Source organism: Rhinolophus ferrumequinum, chromosome 8 (genome assembly GCF_004115265.2).
Source record: "Rhinolophus ferrumequinum isolate MPI-CBG mRhiFer1 chromosome 8, mRhiFer1_v1.p, whole genome shotgun sequence".
NCBI lineage: Eukaryota > Metazoa > Chordata > Mammalia > Chiroptera > Rhinolophidae > Rhinolophus > Rhinolophus ferrumequinum.
Genome location: NC_046291.1, coordinates 48,429,821 through 48,450,129, shown reverse-complemented (window position 1 = coordinate 48,450,129; position 20,309 = coordinate 48,429,821). Strand labels below are relative to the sequence as shown.

Sequence of the window (20,309 nt, the reverse complement as noted above, 5' to 3'; positions counted from 1 at the left end):
TAGCTAGGTCGAGAAACAATTATTACATCGCTAGTTTTTAACTCTTTAGATGATCTTGCTCATTATGCTTCACAACACAAATTTTAAGGTAAAAATTACTCGCAAATAGGTAGCACATCTGGCGACTCTACTTTTTAAAGTTTGTAAATCATTCAATTCCTTTAATTCCATTGGCGAGAAAAGTTGCTTCAGCTTTCTTCACAGAAACTAGAAAAGTGTTAGATAATAGTGTCGACAGATTTGAGATCAGTGAGTACTTGAGGAACTGACCTCAACCAGTCCTGCCTCAGCTCGTTAAAGGGTCAAGTTTCAGTATGTCAGCCGCATTTTGAGGCCTTTCCAAAGTGCTCGTGATTCATGTATGTCGGTGTCGCAGGGAATTTTCAGTACGGTAGTAGGCGTCAGTCACAGAAACCGGTCCCTGGCATTTGGAAACATGCGAGAAGCCGGGGAGCCAAAGGTCTTTCTGCGACTTTAAAGTACAGGAGAGAAATGTGTGGTTTTACTCAGGCACGGCAACGGAATGAATTCGGAAATGGAGACCGCGAGGCCTACGTGGGGGAGGGGAAAATAAGCCCGAGAAGAAAGGGAAAGACCTTTTTCTCCGGTGACGCGCGGTCACGAGGCGTTCTCCCGACGTGGGAGCTCCCCATTGGCTAAGCCCGAGCTGACGTTCCCGCAGCAGCCCTGGCGCGAACGACAGCAAGGGTGGCGCCGCTCTGGAAGTTGGCGAGTCGCGCGCGCTCCCGCGTTCTGCCACGCCCCCGCCCTCCGCCCGCCAACCCGCTCCTCCAGTCCCACTTCGCGCCCAGCCGGCCACGCCCCTTTCCTAACTCGCCCCTCCTCCATCAGACCGGCGGCGCGCGGAAAGCGCGTCACGTGACGACTGGCCCCGCCTCTTCCTCTCGGTCCCATATTGAACTCGAGTTGGAAGAGGCGAGTCCGGTCTCAAAATGGAGGTAAAACCGCCGCCCGGTCGCCCCCAGCCCGACTCCGGCCGTCGCCGCCGCCGCCGGGGGGAGGAGGTATTAGGGGGAGAGCGGGGGGTTGATGGGTAGTGGCCAGCATGGGGGGGCCTGGCTCGGTGGGAGCGGGGAGGCCGGGTGGACGGGTTGGCCGTCCCGCGCTCTGCGTTGAGACGGGCGGTGGGAGGGGGAGGGGAGCGGACCCTGGGAGGCCTGCTCTGGGTCCCTCGCCCGGATCGCTTTCTCCTTCGGCTGCACAGGTGGCTCCTTGGAGGTACAGCTTGGCTGGGAGACCTCGGGAGGGCAGTCGGCTCGCCGGCCGTGCGGCCTCGGATTTGAGGCCGAGGGCGGCATGGCGGGCCTGAGCGGGAGCGGTTGAGAGGAGGCGGTGGGGGAGGGGAGGGGACGAGCAGGCACATCCGGGCGAGCAGGCGGGCGGAGGCCACATTGACATTGATCCGCTGCCGCGTTACGAAATGGCGCATTGGCCCGCAATGGCCGCCGCCTCACTCCGCCACCAGGAAAGAGCGCGGATTGGAAGGAAGAGGGAGGAAGGCGGCCCGGCAGAAAATGCCGCAAATGGCCTCCAAGCTTGGGGCGCCCGTGCTTTTTCGGAACTTATGTGGTCGCGTTTTAGGCCTTTCATCTTTAAGGCGTCTAGGATTTAATTCTCTGCCTTTTCTTCGCAGCATCCAGTTGAAAATAAATTTTTTTAAAAGTTTGCTGCTTTATAAATATTTCCCGATTTGCTATTTTTGCTAAAAAACTTAGAAATATACATGTCGCGCGATTCTCACTAAATTTAGGTGTGGATGTAAAACAGGAACTTCGAGAATTTTTAATCTCCATTTTTCCCATTTTTCTGATGGGTCGGCTCTGGTTATAGCTTCCTGGATTTTTGTTTTAGAGGACCGAAACCATGGTTGAATTTTTCATGTATTTGAGATATTTATGTGGCTTATAGTCTTTTTTAAGTCGATTTTGTGTGGTGTTTATTAAATGTATTTAACCAAGATGTGAAAAGATGAGAGTAAGTGAATTAATGCGTTAGATAATCATTTAACATTTTTTTTGGTAACATGCGACAGTCTTCACATTAAATGCTTTAACATCTCTTTTAGAAGACACAGGAAGACATTAGAATGTAAACGAGCCTATTTAAGGACTGGATGAACGGTACCTTGCATGGGTTAAATGGCGATTCACGTAATTTGTTAAAGAACTGGTTAAATTTAAAACAATTCGGTCCACATCTTTTTTTAAAAAAAAAATCTCCATTTGTTTTGTGTTACATTCTTTTCAAGCTATTAGTCCAACTTGCCCTTTTTGTGATCCTATAAGATGTTGTGTTTGAAGATTTTGCATGTGATACAGTGCCAATAGGTAATATTTGCAGCACATGACCTAGAACAAATTGGCTACAGGAAGCTATTAAGATGTGTGTTGGATTTTTTTCATATTTTGGGGGGGAGATGTTAGTTTAGCTATCTTAACATCTTGATTTGCCTGAAACTGGAGAATTTCTCTAAATTTGCTATGCAAGACTTTTAAGTTGTACCTCACAGCTTTGTGGTTTAATATTAAATGCTTGCTGGGGTTTAGACTGAGGAGGGAAGACATGAAAAGAAATAGATGGTTGAAACACTGCAACACTTCGGTTTCTTAGAAAAATGTGGTTTCTCAGTAGCAACATCAGAAAAACAGTTTATCCCAGGTACTTTTGTAGCTTAAAATTACAGGATTTTTGATTCTGGGATTCCCTTGGACTTCAATTTAGTTGAAGTGATGTTGGTATTTTTGAAAGTCTGGTTATAGGTTTTCTTGGTATTTTGGTTCCTTTACTAAGTTGATGTGATTTGTATGATTCTATTCCAGTTTTTAACTGCACAAAGTGTTAATGGATACAGAAGTTGATACTGAATTTATTTGTAGCAGATCATAGGCCATGCATCTTTCTTAGCAATTCACATACTAAAAATAATTAAAATTTATTGGTTTGTTTCCTCAGGGCCACGATCCAAAGGAACCAGAGCAGTTGAGAAAACTGTTTATTGGTGGTCTGAGCTTTGAAACTACAGATGATAGTTTAAGAGAACATTTTGAGAAATGGGGCACACTCACGGATTGTGTGGTAAGTTACTAAAAGAACAAAAAAAAGTTAAAAGTTTCTTAGGGGCAGAGGACTTGTGGAGGTATGTTTTTATGTTTAAAATTTTTATTTTGTAGGTGATGAGAGATCCCCAAACAAAACGTTCCAGGGGCTTTGGTTTTGTTACTTACTCTTGTGTTGAGGAGGTGGATGCAGCGATGTGTGCTCGACCACACAAGGTTGATGGGCGTGTAGTGGAACCAAAGAGAGCTGTATCTAGAGAGGTATTTGTTAATACCATGTTGTATAACGTGAAACTGTTGTAAAAAGTTGTTCTTTTGACACACATATATATATATTATTTTTTTTTTTGGTAGGATTCTGTAAAGCCTGGTGCCCATCTAACAGTGAAGAAAATTTTTGTTGGTGGTATTAAAGAAGATACAGAAGAATATAATTTGAGAGACTACTTTGAAAAGTATGGCAAGATTGAAACCATAGAAGTTATGGAAGACAGGCAGAGTGGGAAAAAAAGAGGATTTGCTTTTGTAACTTTTGATGATCATGATACAGTTGATAAAATTGTTGGTAAGTAGCAATTTTTCAGAACTTGAATGAAAAAGAAGAAATGGCTTTCTGTTGTTCTACACTAAATTTGCTCAGTTGCTTATAATTTTGTATTGTGCATAATAGCATATAAAGTGTATGTAGTTCAGTTTACATAAAGTGATTACCACTTGTGTGACCAGTATCCGGATTAAGAAATAAGTGTTAATATTCCCTCATCCCCACTCAAGTCACTACTTTCTTGATACATTAATTAATTATGTAGTGCTAAAGGATATCATTTATATGTGCTTTTTCAAACATCAAATAACATCTTTGTTTGATTTAAAAAATTTTTTAGTTCAGAAATACCACACTATTAATGGGCATAATTGTGAAGTGAAAAAGGCCCTTTCTAAACAAGAAATGCAGTCTGCTGGATCACAAAGAGGTGAGTAGTACTGCATGTACTTACACAATAAATGTGAGTGGTGTTTGTAAGGTTCTTAAATACCTTCCTTGCCTGTGTTAAAGGTCGTGGAGGTGGATCTGGCAACTTTATGGGTCGCGGAGGAAACTTTGGAGGTGGTGGGGGTAACTTTGGCCGCGGTGGAAACTTTGGTGGAAGAGGTAGGGTGGTTCTCTTATTTCTAAATACACATCTACATAAAATTGATTGGTAAGTTGAATGTATACTTTTAATTCATACCTTTTCCTCAGGAGGCTATGGTGGTGGAGGTGGCAGCAGAGGTAGTTATGGAGGAGGTGATGGTGGATATAATGGATTTGGAGGTGATGGTAAGTTTTTTTAAAAAATTAGTGTTTGATGTTTTGACTTTGTTTCCTATGCTTTATTGAAAATTAAGTATTTTTATTTTTCTAATTTCAGTCAAAGCTTGGCATGGTTTGACAGTTAAAGTATGTTCTAAATTACTACTGTAGAAGATTAGGCTTTTTTCCTCTTAAGATTTAACATTAGCTAGTCATTTCTGGTATATAAGATTTATTGTACTAGTTAGTTGAGCAGGCATTATGTCTCAGAGGAGACTCCACTACTTTCTTTAGTGAACTTTAAAGAAAAAAGTTTTTAATGTCAAAAGATACTTAAGCATTCATATTAAATTTCTTATCAGCTCAGATTCTTAGGGTTCTTTTAACCAGGCTTTAGTGTTAAGTCAACTTACTGGCTTATTTTCCAGTGGTTTAAATTAATATAAACTAGAGTTCAACAACTTGACCCTCTGTATGTTTTTTTTTTTGTGTGACCCAATTTTTTTAGGTGGCAACTATGGTGGTGGTCCTGGCTATAGCAGTAGAGGAGGCTATGGTGGTGGTGGAGGGCCAGGATATGGAAACCAAGGAGGCGGTGGATATGGCGGCGGTGGTGGTGGAGGAGGATATGACGGTTACAATGAAGGGAATTTTGGCGGTAAGTTTTCACTTGTTTTCAGCATTCCTTATTTGTAGTTCTGTTACAGATGTTTGAAAGTGTTAAAACAGCATTTGGTCAGATTTCATGTAGAAAATACTCGATGGGTAATTGAACTGATTTTTCTTACTTTGCTGGTTAGTTAGTAAATTGGTAAAATGTATTCAACTCTGTTTTGTAGTCGAAATGGGCATTAATGTATTGCCAGGATTTTAACTCTTTAAGCACTTCTAAGCTGGACATATGGGAACTATAACTTGAATGTGCACACATGTTAAAATGAAAAGGGTGTCATCTGGCGTCTAAGTTACTTGAGTCTGAATGTGTCTCAGATACATTTTGTTCCATGGTACTGTGTTTTAGAGAGCTTTGTTATGAATGTACTGAGTTTTGTTGGACTGTATTAATGTATCAACAACAGCTTTTTTTTTTACCGTGCATATAATGCTTTTATTGTAATTATCGTTCAGGTTTTTCTTAACAGTCCATTTAGAATAACCTTGTTACTGATTTCAAAGTTGTACTGTATCAGAATTAGAGTGAATCAAACTTAACAGTTTGATGGTGTTAATGGTATGAAGGAGAGAACATGTGCTAGAGTGCGGCATCAAACACGGCAGCTGTATAGATACCTACTCTTGGGACTATCCTCCACCTTTTGTTTTTACTTTCCCTACCCATGCTTGATGTCTGCTAATCAACCTCGTTTGTGTTAAGAGTTTGGTAGCTCTAAAAATCTCTTCAAATGGTTGCATATGAGTACTGTAGAGTATGCTGCTGTGGTTGTCAAAAAATGAGTACATATATTAGAAGAGGGAAATAATTATTGTGTGAGTCCACCACAAATAAAAGCTTTGTAATTACAGGTAACTATGGTGGTGGTGGGAACTACAATGATTTTGGAAATTACAGTGGACAACAACAATCAAATTATGGACCCATGAAGGGGGGCAGTTTTGGTGGAAGAAGCTCGGGCAGTCCCTATGGTGGTAAATACATTTTTTCATCAAAATTCTTCATAGCATTCTTAATTTAAAAACTCATGTATATTTCTTTAAAAACTTGCTACGTGTATATTTCCAGGTGGTTATGGATCTGGTGGTGGAAGTGGTGGATATGGTAGCAGAAGGTTCTAAAAACTCAGCAGAAAAGGGTAGGTATCTTTAAATTTTAATCATGATGATAAAGCATATGTGGAACTGTTCACTGAGTGTAATAATTTTTTTATCCTGTATTATTCAACAGGCTACAGTTCTTAGCAGGAGAGAGAGCGAGGAGTTGTCAGGAAAGCTGCAGGTTACTTTGAGACAGTCGTCCCAAATGCATTAGAGGAACTGTAAAAATCTGCCACAGAAGGAACGATGATCCATAGTCAGAAAAGTTACTGCAGCTTAAACAGGAAACCCTTCTTGTTCAGGACTGTCATAGCCACAGTTTGCAAAAAGTGCAGCTATTGATTAATGCAATGTAGTGTCAATTAGATGTACATTCCTGAGGTCTTTTATCTGTTGTAGCTTTGTCTTTTTCTTTTTCTTTTCATTACATCAGGTATATTGCCCTGTAAATTGTGGTAGTGGTACCAGGAATAAAAAATTAAGGAATTTTTAACTTTTCAATATTTGTGTAGTTCAGTTTTTCTACATTTTAGTACAGAAACTTTAACAAAATGCAGTTTTGAAGGTGTTTCCTTGTGAGTTAACAAGTAAAGAAGATCATTGTTAATTACTATTTTGTATGAATTTTGCTAAAGTTAACTGTAAAGAAACACCTGCTGACTTGCAGTTAAGGGGAATCTATTCTCCCCATTTCCAAACCATGAAATAAATGGGCTCTGACATGTGGAGAGAATAGATATTTGTATGTTTGCAATGTGTGTTTTAGATAAATAGAATTGGGTATTTAAATTAGCATATTTGTGACTTCAATAGCATTAAGATTTACCTTCAAATGAAAAATCTCAAAATTCCGTTTTGGTTTTGTGCATTTTCTTTTAAAATGTAATGACGATTTTAGTGTGTTAGATTTGCTGCGAGTCCTAGCTGTGTTTAGAACATCTCCATCCTACATTCACTTTGGTCACATGTGAACTGCTGCCATAGTTTTATTTGGGTGTAAGAAAATGTCTACTACCCTCTTTAGATTCTGGAAAGGGGTAGTGGATGTTTTCCCTTTCCTCCTACATTAAAAACATTAAAAAAACTTCAAAGTAATAGGACCACTAAGCCTGCTGTATCTGAGCAAATTAGTGGCTACCTTTTTTTCCTTTTTAAAGCACAAGAGACCCACAAATCTTCAGTTATTTTCCTTGGTTTAATAATATATTTTTTTGATACAAGCTCTCAAAGCAAGAGAATAAAAATCATGCATTGTTGAACCCTTAACTGGCTGGCATGCTTTACTGTTTGTACCCTCTACATTTTACTGGATGAACCAAGGGCAGTCTAGGTATAATCGTCCCAAATGACTTAATGGGGTAGAAATGTACCACACTTGCTTAGGACAAGCTTCTCACTTCCCAAAGACATGGATTCAAATTTGGATGTTCAGTTCTTACTCAAAATCTCAGAGAACACACTTATTCCACGTGTACGCTTGAACCTAAATCATGTTGGTATGAGCTAATTTGTTTGGAAGACCCTGGTTGAGATTTTTAGGTAATGAGGTCATATATATATAAATCAATGTCTACTGTTGCGCCAGCCTACTGCTTACAGTTTCATTCGAGCCCTAAGTATGTGCCCTGCTGTTACTATTTCTTTGGCAGTTGAACATTGAATTCAAGATTATTTTTGTTTTAAGAGGTACTAAGCAAAACAAGCAATAAAAAGGGGAATGGGGCGTGCTAGTGTTTGCATATGCTCTCTTGTTGCTCTAATTCTGTGCCTCTGCATTAATATTTGGATGCATGCAATGCCAGCATGGAAATCGGTCTTCACAGATACTGCAGTTTTCCAGAAAACACTCACAAACCAATAAATGTAACAGACAACATGCCATTTGTTAATGGACATATGTATAAGCAGTGTAGAAAATAGGCAAATACTAGAAAATGGTTAAGTCTTTAACAACTTCAAGTGTGGTTATATAAATGGACACTGTCAATGTTTAGAACTTAAACCTGGGTACCTGGTCAAAATAATGCTTGGGAAACATTTTATTAAAATTGAGCTAAATTGTCTCAAGTTCTTTTATTCACATAATAAAGGTTGAAGGAGTGGGGGAGATTAACATTTCTTGTTTCTATGTTTGTGGACTTGTTTGACACAACCTTGACAGTATCCTTTAATGGCATATGAAGTTAATTGTACTGTTAACAAACTTTCTGTGTTCTGGAACTAGTTTAATAGTGAAAATATTTTCAGTAAGTTGATGTTTGCAACCTATAAGCAGGTGAAATCTGTGTGTGTGACCTGTTTATAAGTTGTATTAGCTTAGTTCTTGTGAACAATGTGGAAAAGTCAGCCATGAGGAGAGCGATTTAACCAGCTTTAAAGGACCTAAGATGTGCTTTTTAAGCACAGTGGATCAAACGAGACTCACTAAGACAGGACTTCAGCAGCCTTTTGAGTATGGACAAGTCAGCATAAATAAAGAATGACAAGGCAGCAGCAAGAGCTTCAACTACAGAGAAGTGAAGGCATAAGATACTATGGTGATAGTGAGCAACTTCCCAAAAGCTAGTTAAATCTGCTTATTGCAACTGAATATCGAAGAAAGTCTAGCAGGAAGGAGCTCTTCGTCTTTTGGAACATCAATGAGAGCTAGTTGCCACAGTCACTAGGTCTAGCATTTAGACCTGCGAGGAAGGGCAATAAGCATTAGGTAAGGCTTGAATTTGAATTTTTTCACTAATTAAAGAGGTTTTTTTTGTAAAGCAAGGTAAGAGTAATCTTTTTGATTTGCAGGTTGAATGAGAACCCACTTGCCTAAATGAGGAATGTCTTTTCTACCATCTTAAATACGAAGGTTTCTGGCTGGGTAAGGTTTGTAGCACACAGTAAAATCTGATGACACCATTTGTTTCCCTACAAATTTATATTACACATTTTAAACTATTAGCTAATATAAGGAGAATTACTCAGATAAAACTTTATCTTGGAACCATATCCAACACGTTTTAAACAGGTTTTTAAATTTCCCTGCAATAACCGCAAGTGTTCAGTATTGCGTGAGATGTGGCCCCTTGTACACAGTTCATTGTTGGTGTCGTTAGGGTAAAGTCATTTTCTGATGAGAAAAGGAGTGACCTCAAATTTTGCAGTTTTTGTAACAAGAATGACTTAGTTGTAACAGGAGGATTAAGCTGCCAAATCAACATTCTAGGAAGAACCTTGGGGTTTGATACAGATGTACAAATGGTCTTCATTCAAGTGGCCTCATAAAGTTCTCTTGCACATAAAGTTGGATTTATTTGGACTAATGGGATAAATTTTTGGTTCTTTTAGGGGTTCTTTTTGGTTGTGTAACCTGTTAACCAGAAACAGTGGGGGCCTACTAATTACACTTAAGTTCCCTTTTAAAAGACTTCCCAAAGAAGAAACTATTAATTACTACTCAAATCAGTTGCTGATATCATAAGGGCTATTACTGCTGCCCCAAAAGGGATTGTTAAAAATTGAGATTTGATGTAAATTAAGTTTTTAAAACACTTGAAATAGACGCTAAAAATAAAACTAGGTTCTAAATTATGACATCTTTATATAAACAGCAGTAGTCAGTTTGCCAGAGTTTGTCAGAAAATGATTGGTTGGCTCTCTATCTAAATCAGGACTGAATTTCTACACATCACCATAGCATGAGGTGTTGAACAAGGTAATTAGTCTTTTATTGGTAAATTTACAACATGGTTTTAGTGAAGCGAATTTCATGATAGGAAACACTTGTTTAAAGGCATTGTTCTTTACAGTCCATTTCTTTATGAAATAAAGTGATTTTATTTAAATGTAGTTTCACTGTCATTTCTGAAAATAAGATGCTTTTAAGTCACAGCGCCAGTAAACAAGTTCCTGAAGGGAAGTGGTCAAGACAAACTTCTGCACTTATATTTTTGTCAAAGCAACTCACCACACTGTTCAAAAAAAAAAAAAAAAAAACACCTTGATTTACACTCAGTGTCCTAAAGAAGAAAATTTGTTACAGAACTGAACAGCTGAAATAAGCTTAGTTTTAAGAGTTCCAGTGTAAAAGCCACAATTCGAAACATTTCCAGTTAATGACCCAGTATCTCTTGGAGTTCTAGTAATGTCACAAAGGAATAAGCATGGTAATGTGCAGGGGGTAACGTAAGGGTTGTTAGCCTATATGTTTAAAATTTAAATGTTTTCTGATTTTTAAGATTTAAGAGGTGGCCTGTAATGAATTCAAATGTTTCATTTGTAGTATAATGAAATGTTTACAGAAAGATAACTTTTTCATTAAAATATTTTTAGAAATGTGTGTGTTGTTTTGTCGCTTCACAATGTTCATGTGACGTAAATGTTATAGGTGAATATTACTTTACTAGTGAGTAATAAAATAGGAAACTTGGAATGAGCCTTCACATGTCAGTTAATTTAAAGAGTGGATTCTATTCAATGGAAAACATGTTGGAAATAGGTGTGGAAAAAAATCTTACACAGGAAGCTATGGCCATTTAAGCAATTCAGTCTTGGATGATGAGTAAGGAATCAATATTATTTAGGGGAGAAAAGGTAAGGATAGATAAAGTGAAAACAATTTGGGAGGATAACAGGTGGTTCCTTCCAGATGGAAATACTGGGTTTCTTAAAGGCATTGTATTGATTGAACATTTTGTGCTGTGGGTCGGGAAAACTTTCATGAAATCTAGTCAAACTAAAGTGCTGCAATTTAAGCCGAGTAAAGATAATACTAGGTTGGTACAAAAGCAATTGCAGTTTAAAAGGTTAAAAAGGGGAAAACCACACTTATGCACCAACCTAATAGTTAAAAGTTCTATAAATTTGTGAGGTGGGGTTTTGAGAAACGTGATTTGAAAAATTTTTGTAACAAGTATGGATTCTTAGCATTAATAGCTGTTAATGTAAGGGAAACGGGTGAAGCCATGGAATTTTTAGGTGTTAACAGGATTGCAACACATTTTGCTTGTATTCAACACTTAATTTCATAGTATATGTATATAGTGGTTTTATATTCTGCAGCTGTGTGAGAACCTTATAATTCCAGTTTAATACTTTAATCCCAAAATAATTCAGGACAACTGGATTTCATTTCCACCAAAAGAAGTATACTTTCTCAGAATGAAAATACATTTGTTAAATGAAACTGCAAAATATTGAGGCAACAGACCAGTTAAATTTTTTTGAAGATTAGTGGGTTTTGTTCCATTTGCAAAAATGGGATCCTGTTAATAGTTAGCTTGGTTTAACTTAAATTGAAGAGAAAGTACCAAGGGTTAGGAGAAGAAGGTAATAGGTAAAACACGCCATTTTTGCCTATCACATTCTCAGAGGTAATGGCAAAGCTGTACGGAGAGCTGCATTCATGTGGTAGTTTTCTAGGAAATGGATTTACTCATTCAACTACAAAATTTACTAATGGATAGATAACGTAAGGGTATCCATTACATAAGGGTATCCATTACAAAGTTTTAAAAGGAAATGGTTAAATTTTACTACATCTGTGTAACCATTACAATTAGTAGTTGAAGGGCTTATAATCACAAGGACAAGAATTGTACACATTAACTAGTTCTATCTGAAATTTACAAGGTAATTCATTAAATACATTGTATTAGCCCATGCATTGTCAGTAGATGTTTAGTAAGCATCCTTTATATACTTTATATAACACTCTGGTTCAGAGTTTTCTATCCGATTAATCTCAGTTGTCTTAACACCCTTATTTAATAGGTCCTGGAAGAAAATGCAGTTAGGTTTTGCAGTAAGAGGTTTAAGTCCAGAAAAGTAGTTTTGTGAGCTTGGGCAAGTTGATTGGGACTATTACAGTTGTTTTATGCCATGCGTGAAAAATGGTTTTTGCAGTTTGGTGATGCAACTGACCCCTTAAGGTTTCGTTTCACATGCATTAAATATGTAGAATTAAACATTTCATTGGAAATAGTTACTAAATTTTAATTTAGTGATACTTGAACATTTAATAAGTTAGTGGTGGCTCTGACTTCTAACTTTGAGATACTTGGCAACAGTCATCTGATGTAGTGATTTTACTGAGTCACATTTTAATGAGTACTGTTGTGGTTTGCTGCCTATAACATTGAAGGAATGTTAAATTTCATGTTTAAATTTCAATGTTAGTGAAAATAAAGTAACATTGTTCCAATCAAAATTCTTTGACTTAAATTCTATCCAGATTAAAAACTCATTTTTACCTAACTCCTTTTTTGTGAAATGGAGATACAATAATACGTGCCCTCATTGAATCTGAAGGTTAAATGTAAAGGAATTGAAAGAGCTTAACCTAGTGTCTGGTTCATGGTCCCTAATATTTTTGATAGTAGTCACGAGTACTGTTACATGTCCTGAAGCATATCTGAAGTTAATGGGTGCCAATAAAATTATGCCAGTCATTTTTTTTTCTCCACAAAGCATTAAAGTTTTTATGGTCTTTAAATTTTTCCAGTTCTCAAAAAGTACTAAAAAGTATTTAAAAACATCAACTGAAAGCTGAAATTGGCCTGATGATTGTCTTATATACAGAGGGTGCCCCAAAAATGCATATTTTAAGAAAGGAAAACTATTAAAATTGTGATACATACCTAGAACAGAAAATGAATACAAATAACGTCTTCTGCAATTACAAGAGGTGCTCAAAGTGGTTACCATCAGCATCCAGACACTTCTGATTAGGGCGAACAACTACTAGAGCAACGTTGACCAAAGTGTCCACTTGTATACATTTTTTTAGCACCCCTGGTATGTTCTGAAGGTTCAAAGTGGGAATGGGCAGTAATGTAAGATACATTAGAGCAGCTGTCCTATCCCTCAAAAACGTGGACTTTAGTAGAAATTGCAAGAAAACTTAGTGTATAACATGCAGTATCATGCTATTAAAATGCTTGATACACGTTAATGTAAAAGGTATAAGTGTATATTTTAAATCTAGAAACTGATTCAAGTAAGGTTTAAAAATTAGGTAACCAAATTTAATCTCAGGACATAAAGCTGTAATATTTCAAGTCCAGATCAAGAGATGAAAACCTTGCTTTATTTTTTTTTAGGTCATGGGTAAGTTAGGATATCTTGTACAGATGAACCTCAGGTACTGTTGGTTCCACAGCATCACAATATAACTGGTGGTGGTGGTGGTTCAATTTGTAAAATATCTGTGAAACACAGTAATGACTAGCACAATAAAAGTATACCTTATTTAAGTTCCTAATAACGTGCAATCGAGTAGTTCAGTAATTTTAGGTACTGTAAGGTTCTAGGACATTACCTTGAATGAACTTGGCAAAATATTTTGAAATTTGATTTAAAAAAAACGCATGTGAGCAAGGCTTCTGTCAAGGCTAGTGAAGTGTGGTCTGCCCAGCAGTGCTCTGCGTGGTGCCAACTAATCTAGGTGCTTCAGATGGGGCTGCTGGGAAAACAGCCACCACCCCCAGGCCCCACCCGTGATTTTGTTTAGGGTGAGGCATTTGAGTCAAGGTTTGAGATTTTTGTCTTAAGATGGAAGTCCGTCTCCTCCAGGGATCTCATCACCACTGCAAGCGGGAATTCTTGACCACAGGAAGAAAGCCAGCAGCAGAAACTTCACATCTGAGGGCCTGGGTACATTAGTCCTTTAAATCATTTTTCAACCCGGAGTTTTCTAGTCATCAGTCAACGTCTCTTACTAAGCTAATTTGACTTTAGTTTCACTTAACAACCAAAAGGCATCCTAATACAAGGCCAAAGAGAAGGAGAAAAGGCACATTTACAGCGTGTGTAGGTATGGTACTTGCGTGAACTATTGCTTTACAGATGAAGAAACAAGCCTGATTGCATTGAGTTACTGGAGGTCGTTCTAGGAAAATGGCAGCAGCAAGTCCAGGCCGGCTGGCTCTAGGGTCTGGGGACCTCTGCACTACATTGCTCCTAAATAGGACTCAGTAATTTACATGCAGTGCTTATTCTTAACACACTTAACCCTGAGGTGAGTCTTCATTTCCCCACTTTAAAACAAAACGTGAACAAGACATTTGATTAGGTGGAGAAATAGTGAATCAGTGCTGTGAATGGTTTATTGGGCAGCATGCAGATTTTCAGAATTTTGAAGGACCTTGATTTTGTACTTCCTAATTGAACTTGTTTATTTAATCTCTGTTCCAAAGTGAACTGATTTTCCCACCTAGATCTCTAACCAGTCTTCTCAGTCTTTGGGCAACATGGTTCTTAAAAGATGTTCCCAGGTCCTTGACTCCACCTTCACCCCACCTTTCTGTCACAATGCTGTTCTCTCTGAAACATGAAGAATCCAATGCCTTCACACTACTGCTGTCACTCCCAGGGCTGGCCATACTTTTCAACGTTCTTCACCAAGGGCCATATGCGGTAAAAGACACAAACAGCCGGGCCACTCAAGATGAAGTACAGATTGCCTCACCTGGTTTATTTAAACTATATTTTTGGAACTTGCTGCGGGCCAATAAAAAATGGATCGTGGGCTGCAGTTGGCCCGTGGGCCGCAGTTTGGACACCCCTGCTCTAGACCAACACACCAAATCCCGCGTGATACGGCAGACTCCCCATTGGTTTCCCTGCTCCCACTTTCATTCTTTTCAACACACAAGGCAGAAGAAACTTAGAAATGACGTTAGCACCTGCAATAGCTCCACACTTGGCTAGGTAAAAGCCAAAAAGTCCTTAGGAAGGTTTAACAAGGCTGTGCCGTGGTCCACTCTACCCACCCACTTTTTTCCTCCCCCTACGTTTTCAGCCAGATAATCCTTTTTCCTCAGATGGGCCTCAGAGCCTTTGGATTTCCTGTGTTCTGTCTATGGGTTTCTCACACCTTCAAATACTGCCACTCAGTAAGGCTTTTCCTACTTAGAACCCTATTTTAAATTGTAACGCTTCCTTTTTACTGGTCTTCCCAGTGCTTTTCCTGGCATAGTGTGGTGAGTTTGTTGTCTTTTCCCCACTAGTTCTAGGATGGGTTTCCATTTTGTCCTTTGAACAAGGCTCAGGCATACATCTACTGATTGAATAAATGAATGTTTTCATCATTTGTTTTCATATCAAGGTACAACATTATCCTTGGTTTGGCACCAGAAGGTTAGTATAAAATGCATATTTTTAGTGAAAACATTCTGAAAATGCAAAACACCTAAATGTGTTAAATGTAATATTAATGTCATGGAAAATACTGTGAATAAACTCAAAAATGTAACAATCATAATATTCCTTTATTAGTACCAGCTTTTCAACTAAATTGGGTGTTGTTTTTTTGCCAGAGCTAAACAATTTAATATAAAAAATGCCATTTTTTTTTGTTCATACATATTTATAAAAAAGTACATAGTGGTTAGTTTTGGAACAATTTGCTTTTAGCCAGATGTCAAAACATATAAATCTATGAATGTAACAAATGAGATAAGAACAGTATAAATAAGTTTTTGTAGTATTTACACGTATACAGAAACTAGCCCAAATGGTGTTCTAAGAAATTAACTTTGCAGTTACAGTGAAACTGATTTCAGCATACTGTTAAGTTACTTTAATGCTTTTCAAAGTTTTATATTCTCTACACTAGTTTTGACTATACTTTTGCATAGAATTACAAAGTATATATTTCTGCATTTCACATCACAGTAGGAGCTTTTAGTATAACAGTACAAAACAAAACAAAACAAACAAAAAAAAACCCCACTAGCTCAGAAAGGTCAGATCTTCCCAAATCTAGGTTTTCTTAACATCTGGCTTCTTACTCTTGGGAACAAGGAATACATTGCCATCTCTCGTTTGCTGCAGGGAGTATTCACTAGGAGAGTAGGGTTTTCCATCTTCATCCCGTAGCATGCTGAAGACTTCGAGATACAAGGTGCTGAGTTGTTTTTTCAGTAAATGGAGGCTTTTGTCATTCTCTCCTTTTTCTTTGAGCAATTTTTCTTTTTCATCTTTTAAATGATCCAAATCTTGTTCCAGTTCCACTATATTTTCCAGTTTTCGTTTTCTGCAATTCTGCGCAGCCACTTTATTCTTACCCCTCCTACGTATATCTCGAATTAATGCAAGTTGAGCCTCGTTGAATTGTTCCTTGGACATCATTTCATTGAAGTCGTCAACAGGGAGGTTAATGATTTTTTCTACAGGGAATGGGATATGGAGAGCTTTTGCCCTTAGCTCATCTCTCGTGAGATGAGCCTCCAAGCGGCTTGAATGTTTGTCTTTTGTAAAGAGGGTTTTGCGATGACCAGGACTTACAGGCAATTCTTTCTTTGGTGTGTTTTCACTCTGGGCCTCATGCACTGGAGCACAGTGCCCCCGAGATGGTGACAGGGGTTGGGTTGTATCCCCAGAAGACTGTACTGGCTGTGTTTTAGGGCCATTCTGTTTGACGCTTCCAGGGGCACTATCTGTCTCTTCCATTTCAGAATCACTGAAGCCAAGCGGTGTGTCTCCATAGATAGAAGATTCCACTGAGTGTTCTGGAGATGCCACACTGGGACTTGTGTTCAGTGAAATGCCAGAGTCTGAGTCATTGAATTCTGCTGTGCTTTCAGGGTGGTTTGGGTTGAAGGCTTTACAAAGTGAGAGATCAGATACATCAATGGGCCCGTTGAGAAGTTCAGAGAGTGACTGGTTGAAAGTAGCAGAGGGGGGCATGCTGTTGCTGACACTGGGCTCTGCTATGAAAGCAGAATAAAATTCATCACCAAAATCTGTGTTTATTGTGGCACTTGAATTTAATGAGTTCACTGTCAGCTGGCTGGGGTCTTCTGTGGAGAGGATGCTGCTGAAGGAATCCTCAAAAGCACTGAGAAAATGGGGACTGCAGTTACCTACTTCTTTTTCCAGTGAGGGGATCGATGAGTAGAAATGATAACTGTTGTCAATTTCCGTCAGTTTGGTTTCTGGACTTGGAACCGTGCTATTCTCAACCAGCTTGTCATTTTGAATATTAAGACACTGCATGGAAAAGTTTATACTGTGTAAATCAAGGTTAAATGTTTTTAATAGATAATCTACATCTGATGACAAAAACTCTCTTCCCACCCCCATTGTCTCCAAGCTGTTCTCTCCTATAATTCAGAGATAATTCCCATTTCCAATAGATTCTTACGCCTAAGCATCTGTACTATTTTCAGTTCCTAGATCAGACTTTAGGTTTATAACTTGATCTATCCTCAAGACATCTAGCCCGTTTAACTAACAAAATTGCCCTTAAATGAGCCTGGGCAGCTCTCATGACTGATTTAAAAGCATACTCTAATCCTGTAAGTAGGTGGCAGATAAATAACCAGTACGACTAATTTAAAAGCATCTTTGGTATTTATCATACTAGATCGTCGTTACCTGTAATTCTGGAATGGATAACAGCTCTTCCCAAACTTGCTCAATGTCCTGCTGCATGTTATCTAAGTCAGTACTGGTTAGCTGAAGGACAAGAGGTTCAGGTGACTGAGTCTGATTAGGAGCAGTGAAGACTGGGCCCTCCATGTGGCTGGGAATATCAGGAACAAGGGATGGAAACTGAGCCGGAGAAACCTGCAATGGAAAAGGCATTTATCTGCGTGAGTCTGTCAGATGAGTGCGCGTCAAAGCACCGCCTTGTACAACCCCGGGAGCTGGAACTGGCTGCGTTTCTGTATTCCTGTACTTGTAACTACTTATGACCCCTATTTCTATATAATGAAACATCTGTGTTTTCCTAGCCAACTGACTCAATTTCTTTTTATCTACCTGTTTGTCTTATCCTATGCCTTTGAAAGCAGACACATTAAAGGGACCCATGTAGGATGTATTAGATGTAGCTGTGGAGTTCGCTGTGAACCAAATGTTACACCTCATTGTCATCGACAAATGGGAATGTATCTGCCAGAAGCTGCATGGGGAAGGAAAAACTTCAGGATGTAATCTGTATCTTTATATAATACCTCCTGTAGTGCTTCAAACACAGTAAGTTTATTAAAATTGTTAATCGGACAAGTCTTGCTCTTTACTCTTCGAAATGCATTTTTTAATACCTTTAACAAAGAGTTACTTGTTTCCCAGGTTACGCTGATCCATGCTTCTGGCTATTCAGTAATAAATGTTTGGGGTTTTGTATTGTGTGAGGGTCTGTAAACTTATGTATCGGATAAAGTTTCACTGATAAAATTTCCTCCTAAGATGCTTTTCATTCTCTCTCGAAAATGGAGACACATTAAAGGGACCCATGTAGGATGTATTAGATGTAGCTGTGGAGTTTTGCTGTGAACCAAATCTTATACCTCATTGTCATCTACAAATGGGAATGTATCTGCCAAAAGCTGCATGCAGTCATCAAAGTACAAAGCATCTGGTTTGGGAATGTGGGCAACCTGGATAAAAGGGAAAGACATAAAGGAAGAAAATAATTATTTAATGTTTCATTCCCAAGCTAATGGTTCATGACTGATGTTTTTAAATGTTTACAATCTGGTTAATCAAATATTTCTCTTAGTTCGGAAGTTAGTTTAGTGCTGTAGTTAAGAGCACAGACTGGGTTCAAATCGGCTCCCCCAATTTCTTGACTGCTCTGGGCAAATTAACATCTTTGAGCTTCAGTTGCTCATCTGTAGATAAAATAGGGATAATGGCACCTAATTCATAGAGCTGTACTGATAAACCAATCAGTATGTGTCAAATGCTTTAGATTGATCCACAGTGTCTGCCAGTTAATGCCATAAATAATCCCTCCCACTGGTTCCACTATTGCCACCAGTACTGCTGCTGCTTGAGCCTTACATGATGTTTCTATAGCTGACAAAGCTCTTTTATGTAATTTATGTCCTTCTAATCCTTGTAATAACTTTGTGAGGTATTGAACTCGTTAGGAGGCTGAAATTGGGAAGTTGATAAGTTCATGAAGACACAGTAAAAGGTAAAGCTGGAACTCATCCAGATGTTTTAACTCCTGGGTCAACGTTCTTTCCTTAAACTCTGCCATACAACTTTCCAAGAACCGAGTACTCTACCTGGGAGTAGCTGGCAGATCCACTGGTTTCGGATGCTATGTGTGGGGCTGGCTGAATTGGGAGGAATTCCCCCGTCTCTTCGTCTAATTGTAACTGAGCGAAAAAGGCTTTCTCTTGCTCCTTTTCAAGTTGTTCTTGCCTTTCCTTTTCAAGTTTTTTCTGTTTTTCCAGCTCATGCTCTTTCCGCCGTTGACTGAAGTCAAATACTTCTCGACTCACCCCAAGATCTATATCTTGTCTCCAAAGTATGTCAATCAAATCCATGTCCTGTGTTGTTCAAAACAAAAAGGGAAGGAGATAGACCATGGTTAAGATGGGTTTAAAATGGCAGATACCACACAATTCACCTTATGCCATTGATGATGGGGGTGGGGAGATTACAAACAAAATCTGAATGGGAACACACATCCAAGGTTCTGGAGGGGCACAGTTATTCCACTCAATGAATCTATTCATAAAAGAAAAAAAATCTACAAACACAGCCATCCACTCTAATCCCCTACTACTGGATTACACCAATTGGGTGATGGCAGAGGTCACTAACGAGCAAAGTTAACAAATATTGCACATTAAAGTTCTTGAATTGAAAGAAATTCCACGCATGTTTAATGAAATATAGAAATTAGAGCCAAGCTACTGGCTTATCAGAAATGGGATTTGGAAAACATGATTGAATACGTAGAAATTTTTCTAAACTTGCTCAGCCAATACCCAGTTTACAGAGGAGGAGAAAAACCCCAAGTTAAATTGTCAGTCTAGCAGCTGTGAAATAGCACTATTGTTTTGGTCTCTCCTACGTTGTTTTCTCTTTTCCCCATCATTTCCTGCTACTCTGTGGCTCACTTCTTAAAACAATTTCACCTTGACTTGAGTTTTATCTCCTGAGATAGGAGCAAATTGATAAAGAAAAGTCATAGCTAATGGTTATCTTGTGACGTGTGTGAAGCGAGGGACTGCTTGTTGCTACCAAAACAGCAAAAGGGGAAAGGGGTAGTGCCTACTAGGTTCATTCCTGATAAATCATGAATAATTTAAAAATAGCAAATATTAAAAAAGAAAACATGGCTCCTTATTACGTGTTAAGGTATTGGGTGAATCTTACAATGAAGGAATAGTTTTTTGATTTACGATCATATATAACAAGGCTTAGATATATCCATC

At 38.5% G+C, this 20,309-nt stretch overlaps 2 protein-coding genes across 10 annotated transcripts in view; one reads left to right on the top strand and one right to left on the bottom strand.

Moving 5' to 3' along the window:
- The first annotated feature begins 870 nt into the window (after nt 1–870).
- Nucleotides 871–10,461, top strand: HNRNPA3 (heterogeneous nuclear ribonucleoprotein A3). Of its 4 annotated transcripts, none has more exons than XM_033111990.1 (11): nt 871–1,025; nt 2,974–3,096; nt 3,192–3,338; nt 3,432–3,642; nt 3,962–4,051; nt 4,135–4,230; nt 4,321–4,398; nt 4,880–5,029; nt 5,896–6,018; nt 6,113–6,182; nt 8,935–10,461. In XM_033111990.1, exons 1-10 carry the CDS (start codon nt 954–956, stop codon nt 6,163–6,165), a joined length of 1,143 nt encoding a protein of 380 aa, XP_032967881.1. In that variant the 5' UTR covers nt 871–953; the 3' UTR covers nt 6,166–6,182; nt 8,935–10,461. The 4 variants fall into 4 exon arrangements, with proteins under 4 accessions (XP_032967881.1, XP_032967883.1, XP_032967884.1 ...); XM_033111992.1 differs by lacking the exon at nt 8,935–10,461 and adding an exon at nt 6,275–7,941 and having other exon boundaries at nt 871–959; XM_033111993.1 differs by lacking the exon at nt 8,935–10,461 and adding an exon at nt 6,275–7,941 and having other exon boundaries at nt 5,896–5,907.
- Nucleotides 10,462–15,376: 4,915 nt separating this feature from the next.
- Nucleotides 15,377–20,309, bottom strand: part of NFE2L2 (NFE2 like bZIP transcription factor 2) — a 32,495-nt gene continuing 27,562 nt past the window's right edge. For 4 of the 6 annotated variants that reach the window (XM_033111983.1, XM_033111986.1, XM_033111984.1 and 1 more), the window contains exons 2-5: nt 19,149–19,415; nt 18,423–18,512; nt 17,506–17,697; nt 15,377–17,118 (exon numbers count right to left, since the gene is read on the bottom strand). In XM_033111983.1, the coding sequence (XP_032967874.1) occupies nt 15,889–17,118; nt 17,506–17,697; nt 18,423–18,512; nt 19,149–19,415 (1,779 nt within the window). In that variant the 3' untranslated portion in view covers nt 15,377–15,888. Of the gene's footprint in view, nt 17,119–17,505; nt 17,698–17,995; nt 18,401–18,422; nt 18,513–19,148; nt 19,416–20,309 lie in introns of those variants that run through there. The other 2 variants (XM_033111987.1, XM_033111988.1) reach the window with 2 other exon arrangements.